Source organism: Tetrao urogallus (genome assembly GCF_951394365.1).
Source record: "Tetrao urogallus genome assembly, chromosome: 11".
Lineage (NCBI taxonomy): Eukaryota > Metazoa > Chordata > Aves > Galliformes > Phasianidae > Tetrao > Tetrao urogallus.
In genome coordinates this window covers 12384948-12399834 of record NC_136824.1, presented here as the reverse complement: position 1 = coordinate 12399834, position 14887 = coordinate 12384948, and the positions used below count along the sequence as shown (strand labels likewise).

Below are 14887 nucleotides of genomic sequence, written 5' to 3'. Positions count from 1 at the left end.
GCACACAATTAGGGAGGATAATGCTGTACTGTTAGCCTCCTGAAACCTTCTATTCTTTTGGAAGCCATAGATGGCCTTCTAGAGGGAGAAGTGAGGGTTCTGTAATACAGAATCATTGTACTACAGTAAGGCCGCATTACTTACTTACAGTCCCTTGTTCTTAATTCAAAAAGGAAACCTTAAGGGATATGCCATGCTTTTTTGCAATTACCTGAGGTAAGTAATTAATAGCAATCAGTTCTGCAAGATACTAATATACTCTTTGAATTTGTTCTGTTTATGGAATTATAACATTCACTCTGCTATGTCCTTTGTAACCCTGTTTGCATATGGAGTGCTTCTGTAAATAACCTTGATATGCAGTCGTCATGTAGAGTTATGGGATCTAGTCACAAGTGTCAGTCTTTGCTTAATTGATCATGTGATGATAGCTACAGATGGTAATCAAACCTCCACTGTTTGAAATCAGTGATTGATGTAGGATAACATCACCTGGGCAGATTTGTGGCAATAAATTCTAAAATACTGACTGATTAAATGTTCTAAATGACTGGTTGCTAAAGTTTGATAGATCTGCATTTTTCTTAAAGATCACTTACTTTGAGACTTCTGCGTGTCTATGAATTTCTTTATCAAGGCATCAGTAGTTTGCGTGTAAAGACTAAGAGCATATTTCAGAGAGTGTAGGTCTGGGCTCTTTTCCAGGAAGTTCTTTTTCAGCCCACTTCCTCCAGCATGGAAGTATTGCTAAAAAGTATTAAAAAAAAAAAAAAAAAAAAGAAAAAAAGTAAAATTCCAACTTGCCTTTAAAAATAACATTGGCAGTGCCAGTTAGATTTGTGATTGTTGCAATGAACTATTATCATTTCTACAATTGTTTTTCTTTCCGAAAGTGAAAATTTAAGATTTCTGGGAAAAATTACACGTGTAAGGTTCTTTTAGGTTGTAGAGTACGGAATTAGTTTTTAACTTTTTTCTATCTAAAAAAATCTCTAAAATTAAGGCCCAGTTTACTCCACAAGTAAGGGATATATTCTTAAAAGTCAGTCACACTGACAAGTGAAGTGTGCAAACACAAGTACAATGTCACCAATATGGAAATCAATGCTGCGGTCTCAATCAAAACTTGAAAAATGTAAGTCACACTGAATGGTATTTTTACTTTGTAAATTTCCTACACACAGTTCTTGCAAAAAAAAACCAAAAAACAAACAAACAAAAAAAACCCTGCAAAATGGAAACTAGACTAGAATGATATAATGAATGAAAATCATCTCTAAGTTCAGATAATAAGATAGAAGAGATAATCGAGGCCAGAAAGAGTTTCATTTTTGGTAACCTATTTGCTAAGATTTTTTTTTTTTTTTTTTTTTTTTTTTTTTACAAAATGATAATATGTTATACTTAAGGTAAAAGATTATCCTTTTATTTTACTCTCTCCTAAACAGCAATACAGTTAAAATATAATAGATTATGTTTGTGAGTTGCTCAGTGAATTAATTTTGGGTTGAATAATTTTTATAGCTTTTGCTGCAATCAGACTACCTGACGTTTGCTTTCAAGTCACTATGAAGAGCTTAGGATCAAATGGCTCTTGCTATATTACAGTAATCTTCATGGTTCTAGGAGACCATTCTACATTGGAATCTACTGTTATGTAATTACATACTTGTTCATTCCAACACTGAATGGAAAAACATGTAAAGCTGTACCTTTATAGTAGCTAGTGCTACTTCCATTATTGCACACTGCCTCAGTGTCAGGCTTTTGGCATCATCTCGAATCACATGCTCCTACAAAAGGAGTTAAGAACGTAGCTCATTATGAAATAGAGACAGCATTGTGGCCTGTCTAACTTCGGAAAAGCAGAACTTCTAAGTACTCTTCAAACTTCTATGTTTAACAGGGATTAATTCAACTTCAGGATTATTTTAGAACAAATTATAACCTAAAACAATTGTGCTGTTCCTTGAAAACGTAGACCGTAGGGAAAAAGATCCAATTCTTAATACGCAGTACCTATATCACTTTCTTTAATTACTGGAATATTTTTGTGTTCTGTGAGACAGGTGAATAGGTTTCAAGTTCAAAAAATTATATTCGATGTTACTGAAACAATTCATCGTATTAAAAAACTTGAAATGTTAACTAATGTTGGTTAATGCCCCATATTCAAAAGGGTTCTTACTACAAAACCGGTTAAATAGTCATAAAGAAACTACATGCCTGTGAACTTTATCTGAAGTGAAGTTGGGAAAACTGATTAGTAAACAACTGACATTAGTATCACAGATCTAAGGTCTCTGTGACATGACAATATGGACTTCAGTGATGTGGTGCCGATGAGTATATTGCAGAGGCATAAGTAGGTCCTTTTTCAAGGCCTATTTTCGGTAATATGCAGAACAAATATACAAGTACTCATATCTTTTCTTAAAACTGCTTCCAGAAGTTCTAGAAGGGAACTGTTCCAGCAGGGAACGCAGAAATCTCAATTTGTTATTCTGTGATATTTAATGCATATAAGGCCAAGTTGTGCAGCATGGGAGTTGTATCATCTTGACCCAGCTAGTGATCATCACTTTATCACAGAAGCATATCATCATTTATTCTTCATCTATTTGGATAAGACTGTAAAATCATTAGTAGTCTATGAACAGCTACTGCTACATTCAAGTTTACTACAGTAAATAAGAGTAAGAATTTTGGCCTCACAGTCACCAATATCTTCTGGTATTCTGTTAGAGCAAGCCATTCACTGCTTCATTTGGCTACGTTACCTTGAGTTTTGAGAGTTGTCCAAGATCTTTGGCTGCACTGAATATCATCTGGGCCCCCTGCAATCACATTGAAAGTTCAGGAACCAGAATCAATACAGTGTAGTTGCTTTATATGTCCACAGATCTTGTTTTCTGCTAGGATGTTAGCCAAAATCACTGTTTTGCAAAGCTAAATGAAAACTTAAATTACATAGAAGACATATTTATAATTTTGATAAGAAGTAGCTGAATCCCTTCAGCATGATACTTGATACAAATAGTGACTTTCTGATAGCAGTTTCTTCTGCTTCTGTCTGCTATCTAGTTTTGTCTAATATTTTTAAACTAAAGCTGGGATTATTTTATGCAGTGTGTCAGTGTCAATATGTCCATAAGTAAGTGCTATGCTAATGTAGATAATCTCAATGGAAGGGAACAAACTGAAGAACCTGCAAAAGCTTAACTCAGAGTTAAAGTGAAATCCTTATTGTGAAACACATAAGATAATGATCTAGCATCATGCCAAAGCTACTTTTTTAAGGGTACTGTACTGTTGTGAATTTAAACCTGTATTATTACAAAGCCAAATGCTGACGTGATACCAAACTAACTCTTGTTAGTCACTAACTCTTTGCATGAAATAAACAGTATCCTACTACAATTTTATGATCACAATTTTATCACAAGTACTCCAGGAAACATAATAAATATTGCGGTTACTTGGCAGCTGAACAGGACATAGCTCTGGATGTCTGGTTTCTGGTACAAATTGCATGGTGTAATATAAAGCAATTTTTCATTAGTATTTTCTGTTCCTAAAGGTTTCTGTTTCCAGATCTTGTTTCACTGTACATATGCAATATAGGATTAGAACTATAGAGCTACATCTCAATTTTTCATTATTTATTAATAGGGAGAATAGTAAGGTAAATGAGAGAATTAAAAAATAAACTCTACTTTCTGAATGCCTTTCACCTTCAGAGAGTAATACTCAAGTCTGCAAAAAGGAAAATCTCTTTTACAGTATCCTACCTTTCACTGATTTTAACTGTGTATTCACTTGTATCTAGAAGTAGCAAAACAAATGGAACAGTCGCTGCCTTTGCCAGTCTGCTTCTGCACTACTCCTCCTATGTTCTGTGTTCCAGATGTCCACCCACAGCTTAATAAAGTATCAGTTTGCTAAACAAGCTGTTCTGAAATGGGATGTAACTAGCATCACAAGTTACTGCTTGGTGTGATTATGAACATCAGTAAAGACAACAGCAGTGCTCACAAATTGCAAAAGATAAACAGAAATGTGAGTTCAGGTAGCAGTGAGAGGTTCTTTTTACTGTAGTTAGTGGACAAATAATTAATTTTTAAATAGAGATCAATTTTCAAGCTGTTCAGGGGATATCTGTCCAAAAATGTTGTTTTATAATCCTAACTAACTGATACATCCTGTTACCCCAGTGGGTTTACTCAGCCTTAGATTGGTAATTCTGCATTCTTGGCAACCGATTAAGAAGAGCAGCAAAAAAACTCCTCAACACTGAACCATACTGTTCTGTGATTCATTGTGTAACAACTGGTGTTGCATAAAGCAAACAAACAATAGCAAAACTCCTGTTTGAAAATGTTTCCACATTTAAGCACTACTTATACAGAAGTAAAAAAGTTTTGCACTGAAATTTTAGAAAAGCGAGTTCAAAATATCTGAAATAAAAAATTGTCATAGCCAGTGAAAGACAGCCTGTTTCTGATTGTGCACATGTAATAACTGCTGAATTTGTTAATAAACAGAGGCCTGGCTGGGCTGGTGGAATCAGCTTCACTCCAAAATTACTAAAAGCTTATATTTAACTTCTACCTTAGCACAATCTTCCCATACCATGTTAAATCCTCCCTCCCCCCCCCCCCCCCCCCCTCCCAGGCCTTCAGCAATTAGATTTCATACTGATTTATTGGAACCCTTTATATACTGTATACACTTACAGTTTGGTCTGTCAGTGGTGGAAGTACAATTTGTTTTTCTATTCTGTTCAAGACTATCTTCCATAGCTCTTTTAGAACCCTTTTCAGGACTGTCTTCTCACAGATTTTTGCAGAGAGGCTTAAACTGGAACAAAAGAAAACATGAACAGATCTCCAAAACCAGCATTAAGACTTCAGAGGTGCTGTGTCACTGTATCTTCAGATTAATGTTGTGGTTAAGCATTTCTGTACCAAGAATTGTTTCTCATTGTTTCTCAAAAGTTTAGCTATTTCATACTTTTATAAATAAATACTTTTGGTTAATAGAAGGTTTTCTGGATTCGTGTAAATCCAGACTACCCTTTTTATTGCTTAATATATTACCAGTATGTATTGACTGAAAATGCACATGTGCAATGACGTGTGAGATTTGATGGGTGAAATGATTTAACACTTCTTAAGTCCCTAGCTTTATGTTTTGACATATAATGTTAAGCCCTAAAGTACAAAAGAAAGAAAGGTTGTTCTGTGTATACAGTTTGACAGAGGACAAGATGTTGGTTTCTGATACAAATCCAGGGCTACCACTTGGCAGCATTAATTTCTATATCTCAGCATACCTGTGCAATCATACTGTCTATTACTTAGATGGTCAAGCTAAGTTTTTAGAGGCTTTGCATCTTTGAGTACATTTGTCTCTTTAAGAATATGGTCTGAAACTATCATATATAATGATACCATCGTGAGTATTTTCACAAATAAAGTGCAGCAGTTCATAGGTGTAAGAAAACATTTGAAAACTATACATTGCAAACATGGGTGAATTTTCAGAGAACAATTTCTGATCTATTCACATTAAAAAGAATTACTGTAAAGTCATTAGATATATCAAATCACTAGCAAGTATGTAACTAAAAGAATTACAAAATTACTAAAAACTGAATCATATTAATAAATGTTTATAATCTTATTGTATATATAGCCCTCTACTAGCACATAACCCTCGACTAAATTAGCTTGTAGAGCTGGGTAGACTGCCAAAAGTAAAAGGCTAACATATAAATTTATAAGCTACAATTTTTTTTTGCCAAGTCAGGAAATTGTGTGCTGTCCTCAACAGTATTACAGCAATAGTCAACTCTTATCATAAACACTTTAAATAAGTCCTTGCCCATTGCCTTTTGGCAATGAAATTCACATAAAACTCACATAACTTGTAAAGCCCTCAAAAATGAAGCCTAGAAGAAAGAAACCCTGAAATACAAATCTGTATCTCTTTTAATTCCCTCCCCCACCCTTTGTGGTCCACTTTATATTTTGGCTATGCATATTACAATTGGGAGCAGTGATTTCCAGTCATGACTACAAGACAGCAACCCCATCTGTCCCATTTTTAGTAACTGTTAGGTAGTAACCTTACTACTTAACAGAGAGAGAAAAGACAGTTCTAAATGTATTCTTAAATCAGTGTTTGATTCAGCTGTTACTAGTAACCCAGAGAAGTATTTTGGAATAATGGAAACAGACTAACTTCCAGTGCAGAAAACAAAGAAACACTCCTTGCTGCTGTACATATATTCTTTTAACAGGGCAGAGAACATGCAGAGCTGGTCAGAGCAAAAAAATGTTCAGGGATGAGAGAGTGCAGAGCCTGAGAAGAAACAGACCCCAGAAGCTGGCAGGAATACTGAACCTGTTCTGCTGCCTCAGTCTCTCCAGACAAGGACTTAACAGGATAGACTTAGCAGGCATCCTACAAACAAGGGCTTTTTATCTCACATAATGACTTCTGGAAGCCACTGGCTTCCTTGAGCCCGTTCTTTGCTCGGCGCCTTCCTCAAATCTTCTCAGCACAGCTCCAACTTTAACACCAATTCTATCCAACCAATTCCTCCTGGTTATGCTTCTTCTACTTTACTTTAAGCAAGAATGATACTCACTCCTAAGCACACCTTTTTCCACCTTCACTTTGAAAATTTCTGCCTTGGAGAAATATACATAAAGAACCAAAGTGTTAAAAGGGTAACTAACTAACTATTATGTTCACATGTACTTATGCAACTCAGGATCTGAAGCTCAGGATCAGTGTCATGTTGCTTGGTCTTTAGGTCACTGCTGTTTCACAAATGCTAGTAATATGTAGAATCAGAGAATTTTAGGGGTTGGAAGGGACTTCTGAAGATCCACCAGTCTAAGCCCTCTGCTAAAGCAGGTTCCCTGGAGCAGGTTACACAGGAAAGCATCCAGGTAGGTTTTAAATGTCTCCAGAGAAGGAGAATCCACCACCTCTCTGAGCAGCCTCTTCCAATGCTCTGTAAACCTCTCAATAAAGAAGTTTTTCCTCTTCATATGGAACTTTCTATGCTCCAGTTTGTGTTTGTTACAACCAAGGACAGCAGGATGCTTATAGACAGCTCAGGCACGTGCCTTTCTGAACAGCTGATCCAGTCACTACTGGACGGTGAGGAAAAGAGACATGCTTACTCTCAGGGCCAATGTGAATTTGTGGCGCTATTTGAAAATCTAGTTCTTTAATAAGTGAAAAATAAAAGTATAAAAATCAAGCTATTCTGTAAATCTTTCAATAGTGGCTAAGCTTTTAACATTGTGGAAGTACTTAAGACCCTGGGTGCCAGCCTAGTCAACATGCTAAGACATTTTAAGATACAGAATATACTATGTTCAGCACAATTTTCGTTACACAACTGCTCATGGAGCACAGAGCAGACACTAGCTCTGTTACAGTGCCTCAGAACACGACTAGAAATAGACATATATGTACTATTTATGGGAAAGTTTCTTAGTGTAAATAAACACGATAAGTATAGCATTCTGTCCACACGTAAACTACAAATATTAAAAATACTGCAAACAGTTTCTAGTATTATCCATGCTTCAGGGTATGGCCAAGTATGTATCCTTGACTAGCGTGATATTTCTAACATGCCACACACACATTAATGTGTGACACTTACGTTTTGTCCAGGAAATCCATGAGGGGCCGAAGTACAATCTCTGCATCAATGGCTGCACTGTTCTTATTGGCTGCTGCAGTCCCATTTCCTCTCATTTGATTGAGTTCAGAGCTCATTTGTCTTATGCAATCTTCTATAATAGATTGGAAACTATAGGAGAAAGGGAAAAAAAAAAAGAGAATGGAAGAATTCTGGGAGAGAAGACAAGACAGTAAACTACTCTAAGGAACCTACGTTAGCAGGGAGGTTGGACTGGATGATCTCCAAAGATTCCTTCCAACTCCTACTGTTCTGTGATTTACCTTTTTGCATCAGGTTCTTCAACAAGAATCTTTTTTCTACAGTGAAAATGAATATTTTCCCAAACACAACATACTTCAGGTGCTACAGTCTGAAAACTCCACCTCCTGTGCATTGTGTAATTAATGCAACTATTGTTTTGATTTATTTCTCTTGTTTCAGTTCTGTCATTATGCTTTTCATGCCCTTGTGGTGATGTTAAGTAGTTATTTTCTGGAAGCAATAGATGTATTAGAATCTGCAATTTAGGATACGGTAGACTACAAGCTGGCAACAACTCCAGGTTTTTTTTTGTGTGTGTGTGAAAGCACAGTAGGAAAAGGAGACCAGAATTCTTTTTTTTTTTTTTTTTTTTTTTTTTTTATGGCTAATATGAAACAAGCTTTGATATTTTTCTTGAGGACAAGTAGAAAACTTCTGTTGATTTTGCCCTACTTGGCTCACGTGGACATTTTCCTAGGTTTCACACAGTCAGTACTACCAGAAACTTTACTTCTTTGCAGCAAGTTGGCACAGCTGAAACATTTAAACTGTTTAAAATCATCTTTTAACACCAACAAAAAAAAAAACCAACAACATTTAGAAGTTGATACAGAGAGCTTTTGAAATAATCTTTTCTACTTGAAGGTGTGTGTGAACAAGTTGTTGCTCCTCAAGTTTGGGTCATTTCAGCTTATGTGCAAGTCATTCAGTTTCCTAATCAATATAGTAGACAAATCTGGGTTATATTCTAGTATCACTGATGTGATGCAGGATTCAGTCAATACATTTAAACACTGCAGAACAACAGTTATTCAGAATCAGCAGTTCAGAGGCTGAATAAGGCCTTTGCACATGTAGTAATTTGTTTTAGAATTAGTTTGTGAACAGAACTGCAAAACAGAGGCCATAAATATACTGAGCATTTAAACGGGAAAAGATAAATGGCAAAGATTAACTACAAACCTGCTATTGAAGCTGCTCATGTAAATACTTGGGACCAGTCCCTCCAATAGAAACAGACTTTTTTTTTTTAGATTACAGCACTAATCACTCTCTGTTAAGTTCTTTTCTAATTTGAAGCAAAAATAACTTGCAGTTTCTCATAGCAGAGGCGCACTACTGACGCAGGACCACGCTCATTCAAGAGTTCACACTGAGTAATCAAAGATTTTGAGAATTAGTTCTTGCAGAGCCATGGGTCTGCCCAATTACAGTGACCATTTGAAGCAGGCTCAACACAGGCAGATATCTCTGGTTTTCACAGACCATGTAGAAAAAGCTTTCAGTTTTGGGGGTAACATGAACATGGCCAGAGAGAAAAGTTTAACATAGCATCACGCAAGCACAGACCAGCACTTTCTGTTTTCTAAAATGCAGAACCAAATTTCAGAGCCTCACTTCTGTAACACATTTATGCCCACAGACCATTTTCACTTTTCCTTGCAGAGAGGTTACCGCTGCATGTGTCAGTGTCTGACACACACACACACACACACACAAATGCACACTACTTGATCAGGATAGGAATGAACTGTATCTCAGGAAGTACAAACAGCCATCAAGACAGGCAACAAGGCAGGCTTATGAACAGAAATATGTCTCTAAGATTTGAAGTAAAGTAAGTGATTACCTTGTGGCATACGTTACACTGAGTTCATCCAATACGTTGCTAAGTTTTGCTTGAAGTTCTTTTAGAACAGTACTAGCTTCTTGATCCAACTGCAAAGAGATAAGTAATGCTATATATTTTTTTTTTTTTTATAAAATATGTCTTGGGTTTTCTGTTAAATTAGCACACTTGGAATTGTATGCAATGATATACTGCACTATGGAAAACCAAATATGGAAACACCTGTTACAACACAGGATTATTTAATGAACCTAAAAATCCAATTGCCAATTAGAGTAAAACATTTGGTTGCAGTAGTGAAAAGATTATAATGTTGGAAATCAAACAGTGCCACTGTGCAATAACTTCCTGTGAGATAGTGCAGGTTGTGTCAGAATAGAATTACCGTATCAGGCCAGTAGTATTTACAAAGCACATCGAAACAAAGATGCATGAGGAATCAGTGCTTATGTTATTATTATTATTTTTAATTTGTGTATATATTTTACCTATGGCATTTTTATTAATTACTTTTGTGATTCCCTTGGAAGATGTTTCCATTTTCCCATTAATGCAGCATGAAAGTGGACAGCTTGCACTGGAAAAGATGGCTTGAAGACTATCCATGCTGCTTCTGTTGACACGGTATGAAGGAAAGGGATCCACTGTATTTCAGTGTTTCTATATCTAAAAGCCATTAAGACATCAGTAATTCAAGCTCAGCGCAACACATTCTGATGTACAGGGAGAGTAGCTCCTGTATCTTCGATACAGGTTTTCTAAACATAGGAACAGAGAAAATGCAGGGAAGAAATGTGACTTTACATTTACAAGGGTGAGGATCCATGCATGTATATTTAATCAAAAAGGTACTCTTGATATTGATCAGCAGCTTGGTTTTTTTTGCTATGCATTCTTTTCCAAATCACAATGACTTTTGTTTTCCTACTTGAGTGTTTAGGAAAATAATTACAGTCCATTGTAGGGTATGATTGGTGGTCATCAGGATCAACAATTGAATATAATTTAATAGGTGATGTTCCTCATCTTTGAGCTACCTATATAACAACGCTACAGGGGGGGTGATTTTCAGTTATAATCCTCAAATTCTAGGCTCATTTCTGCAGTAATGTCAGATAGAGATTTTCAGATAAATTCAAAGAAAATTTTGCCTTTGGAATACATAAACATGTTTGTATTTGCTTCTTCATATCTTTCAACTGCATGAGTGTTTAGTGCTTGCTCTTTATCTGATGCTTCAGAGTGCTGTGGTTTAATAGGTCAGCATTTTTAATCATACTTCAGCCACAGGGGAAGCTGTGCCACAGCACATTGGATGGCTTACATAAGACTACACAGAAATTCTAAGGCAAAATAAAGAAAGCACAAACCCTGAAACACCCCCAGAGATCAACTGTGTTCTAGTATCAGGGTATTCCTTCTCTCCTTAAAGATTACTTGTGGTTTAAAAGCTTAGAAAAATCTGACTTTTCAATTACAGTTCAACAAAAATCTGAAATAGATGAACAGTGTAATTAGCATACATCCTTTAGTAAATATCCAGTGATGTGCAGTACTTTTCTAATCTGAGAAGCTGCTATTTTAACCCTGTGAATACTCAGCAATTTAGTTTTTATTTATTTTGCATTTTGAGATGTTCTGTTGCTTCTCCACTTTATGTCTTAGTAATTTCCCTGGTAGATAAGCTCTGACAGTTCAGACACTTAAAGTGATTGCTTTCCATCATATGAAAAGCAGAGATTAAAGAATGAATTTTACGTAAATGTCTGTATTAGCAAAGTTAGAGTTGACTAACAAAGGCACCGGTTTTTCCTTGAAGAGCAATTCTCTATGGAATTGTGCCACCCCTTTGGTAAGATGTGTATGGAATACAAACTGAGGAACTCCACTAGAACATTAGCACATTTAACAAACAACAGAACACAAAAGCATTCACACTGAATATGGTACACTTTGGAGAAAACACAGAATGCTGTGCAGGCAGAAGTCTCAAAATTTCTTATGTTACGCACAAACTAGAGAATCTTCTTAGTAGGACTACAAACGTAGGAACATCCTATCAGAGGTTGTTGTGAAACCCCAGTAGTACATTTGTTAAATTCACCTGAAATTGGACTTACTCAACTTTTTGTCATTTACTGATATCGGATTGTGAACAAAACACATTGTAGGAAGTGCATGCAAGTGCCTGAAGTGAGCACTGTGCTCAAAAATTGCACAAACACATTTGTGAGCACAGCTAGAGGCAGTTGGCAGGACATCCAGCCTTGGGTATGCACATGCTCATGCTTAGTAGTGCAGCATCGCAGGGAGGAGTGGAATAAAGAGGTATGCAGGCTGACTGTCTGGGTGATGAATACCTGGTGGTGTTGTGATGACTGAGAATATTTCAGCAATATTTCTAAGTGCTGTTATTAATTTTGTTTAACTACAGGACAATGTGATAGCTTGAGTGCTTCATTAAAAGTAAAATGTGCACTTTTCTTTACCAGGTGTCCTGGTAAATGCCAGTGCATTCCAAGGGCGAATCAGAGAGTCCTTGACTAGTATAACGCAAATATACCTCACCTTTAAGCCACATTTTCTCTGATATGGTAGAGCTGACATGGGATCAATTGTGATACTTCTACACTTAAAATCTTTGGGGAATACCCTACTGGTGAAGATGGTTTGGAATGGCCTTACACAATGGAAATAAGATGCAGCAACTTTTGGTGCTACTGCACGTTGCACACTAATTACTATGGATTGTTGTCCATGCACAGAAAGTGTTACTGTTTCCCTCTAAAATAATCTATAAATCTGCTGATCAGAGCCTATCTGCACTTCAAAAATGACACAGTGCTGACAGCAGAAAATCACAAACATCTCAATAGGGACATTTTTAGTGTGTGCTTTTGCTTTTGAAGAAGATAGTATTTTAGCAATGATGCGTGCAGTTCCTGCTTTTTTTTTTTTTTAATTTTTAAACCAGATTTGCTTGTTCACAGGAAAGCATCGTGTGGGAAATGCACAGAGATGTGCAGTTTAGCTTAATGAAGTTGGCATGCTGCAAAACTTACATAGGTTGACATCACAACACTTATTACTTGAGATAGAAACACATAGCTATTACTATGTAAAACTACTATGAGGCAGACACATTTATCCAAGGCTTTCCAGTAAACAGGAGAAGTTCTGAGCTTTGTGGCCTGCCATTGCTATCTCACTAGAAAGTAACGATGAAAACTACCATCTGTTTCATGTGCTGATCTGCTGCTAGATTACTCCACATCTGACAGTGCAGTTATTATGGAAAGGGAAGTCTGTGAGAAATTGAATTCCTCATTCCTAGTTTTTATTAGTAGCAATCTAAGAAAACTGAGAGAAATATATTCAGCTGCAGAAATCTCAACCACAGTCAGATGATGAATGTTAAGTCTAATCTAGCCCTAACGTTACCCTACTTTGCAATCAACTAGAATGAAAAAATGATGAAAGGGAGGCAAAATAATATGGTGATCATGGTCTGAGATTACTTTATATGGGGATGTAGATGAAGCATCTGCAGTATTTGGGACTGTTATTCTTCAAGCCTTATGTGTTCTCATGGTATCTGATAAATAATAAAAGCCAATCAAATAACAGCCAACAACCTGAATATATTTTTTTTCAGGAAAATAAAAACTAACTGAATAGATAATTGTTGAGAGAAAAAGGTTTGTAAATAATATGCCATAACTAATCTAAGAATTGAAAGAGCAGAAAGACCATTTATCTTATTTTCTTGGGTTGCATTTACAATTTGTGACATGAATGTGCAGTCTAGCCTTAAAATGTGATGCTGCTCTGACAGTAATGTCTCCTGTTTATTTCCGTGAAAACTAAAACAGATACAAAGAGCACAACAGCACTGTGTGATAGAACAAGTTCTCGGCCACAAAATAATTTTTAACACAGTCACCACCATCAGCTACATGTTTGCCAGCTATGAACAAGGGCCAGCGCACCACTCTCATAACAATCTGCGCCAGTGGAGCTGACCCACTGGCCCTGTCACCACTACTGAAGCGCACCACCCAAAAGTGTAGAATATTTTCAATGAACAGCTAAAAATAATAAGAAATTGTTTTTATACCATTGCTTTCAAATGCTGTTTAAAAATCTTTTTTAAATACTGTAAATGAGTTAAAGTTCTGATGAATTTGACTGCTTTCTATCTAAAGTGTTAGATTGAGCTATTCTATGCTGTAATTTAATGCACAGAAAATCTTGCTAACTGCAATTTTTTTTTCTTTTTTTCTTTCTTTTATTTTTACAGCTTCCAAAGGAAAATGCAAAAGTAACTTACACATCTGTATGTGCTAAGTGGAACCTCTCTAATTTGAATTCCATTTTACTGCATTTATCTGTAATTTCACAGATTGAATAGCTTGTTTATGCTTTCCTAATGAGACTAACTTGTTACTTCAATTCAGAAAAAAAATGTTACATAAAATAGTTACAAACAGGGAAGTGACGGGTATTTATCAAATGTGGCACTTCAGTGGTTCTTTTTGTCTGTAACAGACCTCATCCTCATCCTTTCTCTACCATGACCACCCAGCTGATTGTCCTAGGTACAGTGAATCTAATTTGGATGCTTCAGAACTGTTTGGCCTGAATCCTATGTGGGTCTGGACCATTGTCATCAAATCAAAGACTTGGATATTATATTGTTGCACATAACTTGCTTTCAAGTTTTTGTTGTTGTTGCTGTTGTTGTTTTTGGTACTTTTTAAATTAAAAAACAAACAAACAAACCCAATTGCTATAATTCATGTCTCTGTACTCTGTTATACTTAGTATATTCATCATCCAAATAGTACTTTTTAACAAGACAGGTTTCAATGCCTTGAAAAGATGTCAATTTCTTCATAAGCTTTCAAAACAAGTAGTTAAAAACAGTAACACATTTGTGACTACCAACTGCATACTCATGTACTTATCTGTGGAAGATGAATTGCAAAAATCAGTCTGTGATCCTTATAATTTCAGAATGCTTTCCGACACATTCGTCAAGTAAACACGATCTTATTAAAATAAACACATATGGCACCTTTTGAAGTGTTTACATAGCAGGCTAGCAGCGGGCCAGGGAAGCAATTGTTACCTTGGTTTTTGTGCTATTCAACTAAAATGAATGAAACCAACAGCTAGGCTTTCAAAGTCAATTCTGTCATCACCAAAATGGCATTACTTTGAAAAGGAATATATCAGTGTTTATTCTAATTAGCTAAAAATAATTCCTAACAGGTGCAGAACTA

At 36.0% G+C, this 14887-nt stretch overlaps 1 protein-coding gene across 1 annotated transcript in view; it reads right to left on the bottom strand.

The window, feature by feature from the left end:
- The window catches only part of UNC13C (unc-13 homolog C), a gene marked incomplete at both ends in the record, with an annotated part of 119068 nt that overhangs the window by 14290 nt on the left and 89891 nt on the right, over positions 1–14887 (bottom strand). The window contains 6 exons of the mRNA XM_079541048.1: positions 600–747; positions 1713–1793; positions 2781–2837; positions 4737–4860; positions 7691–7840; positions 9603–9691. Of these exons, the coding sequence (XP_079397174.1) occupies positions 600–747; positions 1713–1793; positions 2781–2837; positions 4737–4860; positions 7691–7840; positions 9603–9691 (649 nt within the window). The remainder of the gene's footprint in view (positions 1–599; positions 748–1712; positions 1794–2780; positions 2838–4736; positions 4861–7690; positions 7841–9602; positions 9692–14887) is intronic.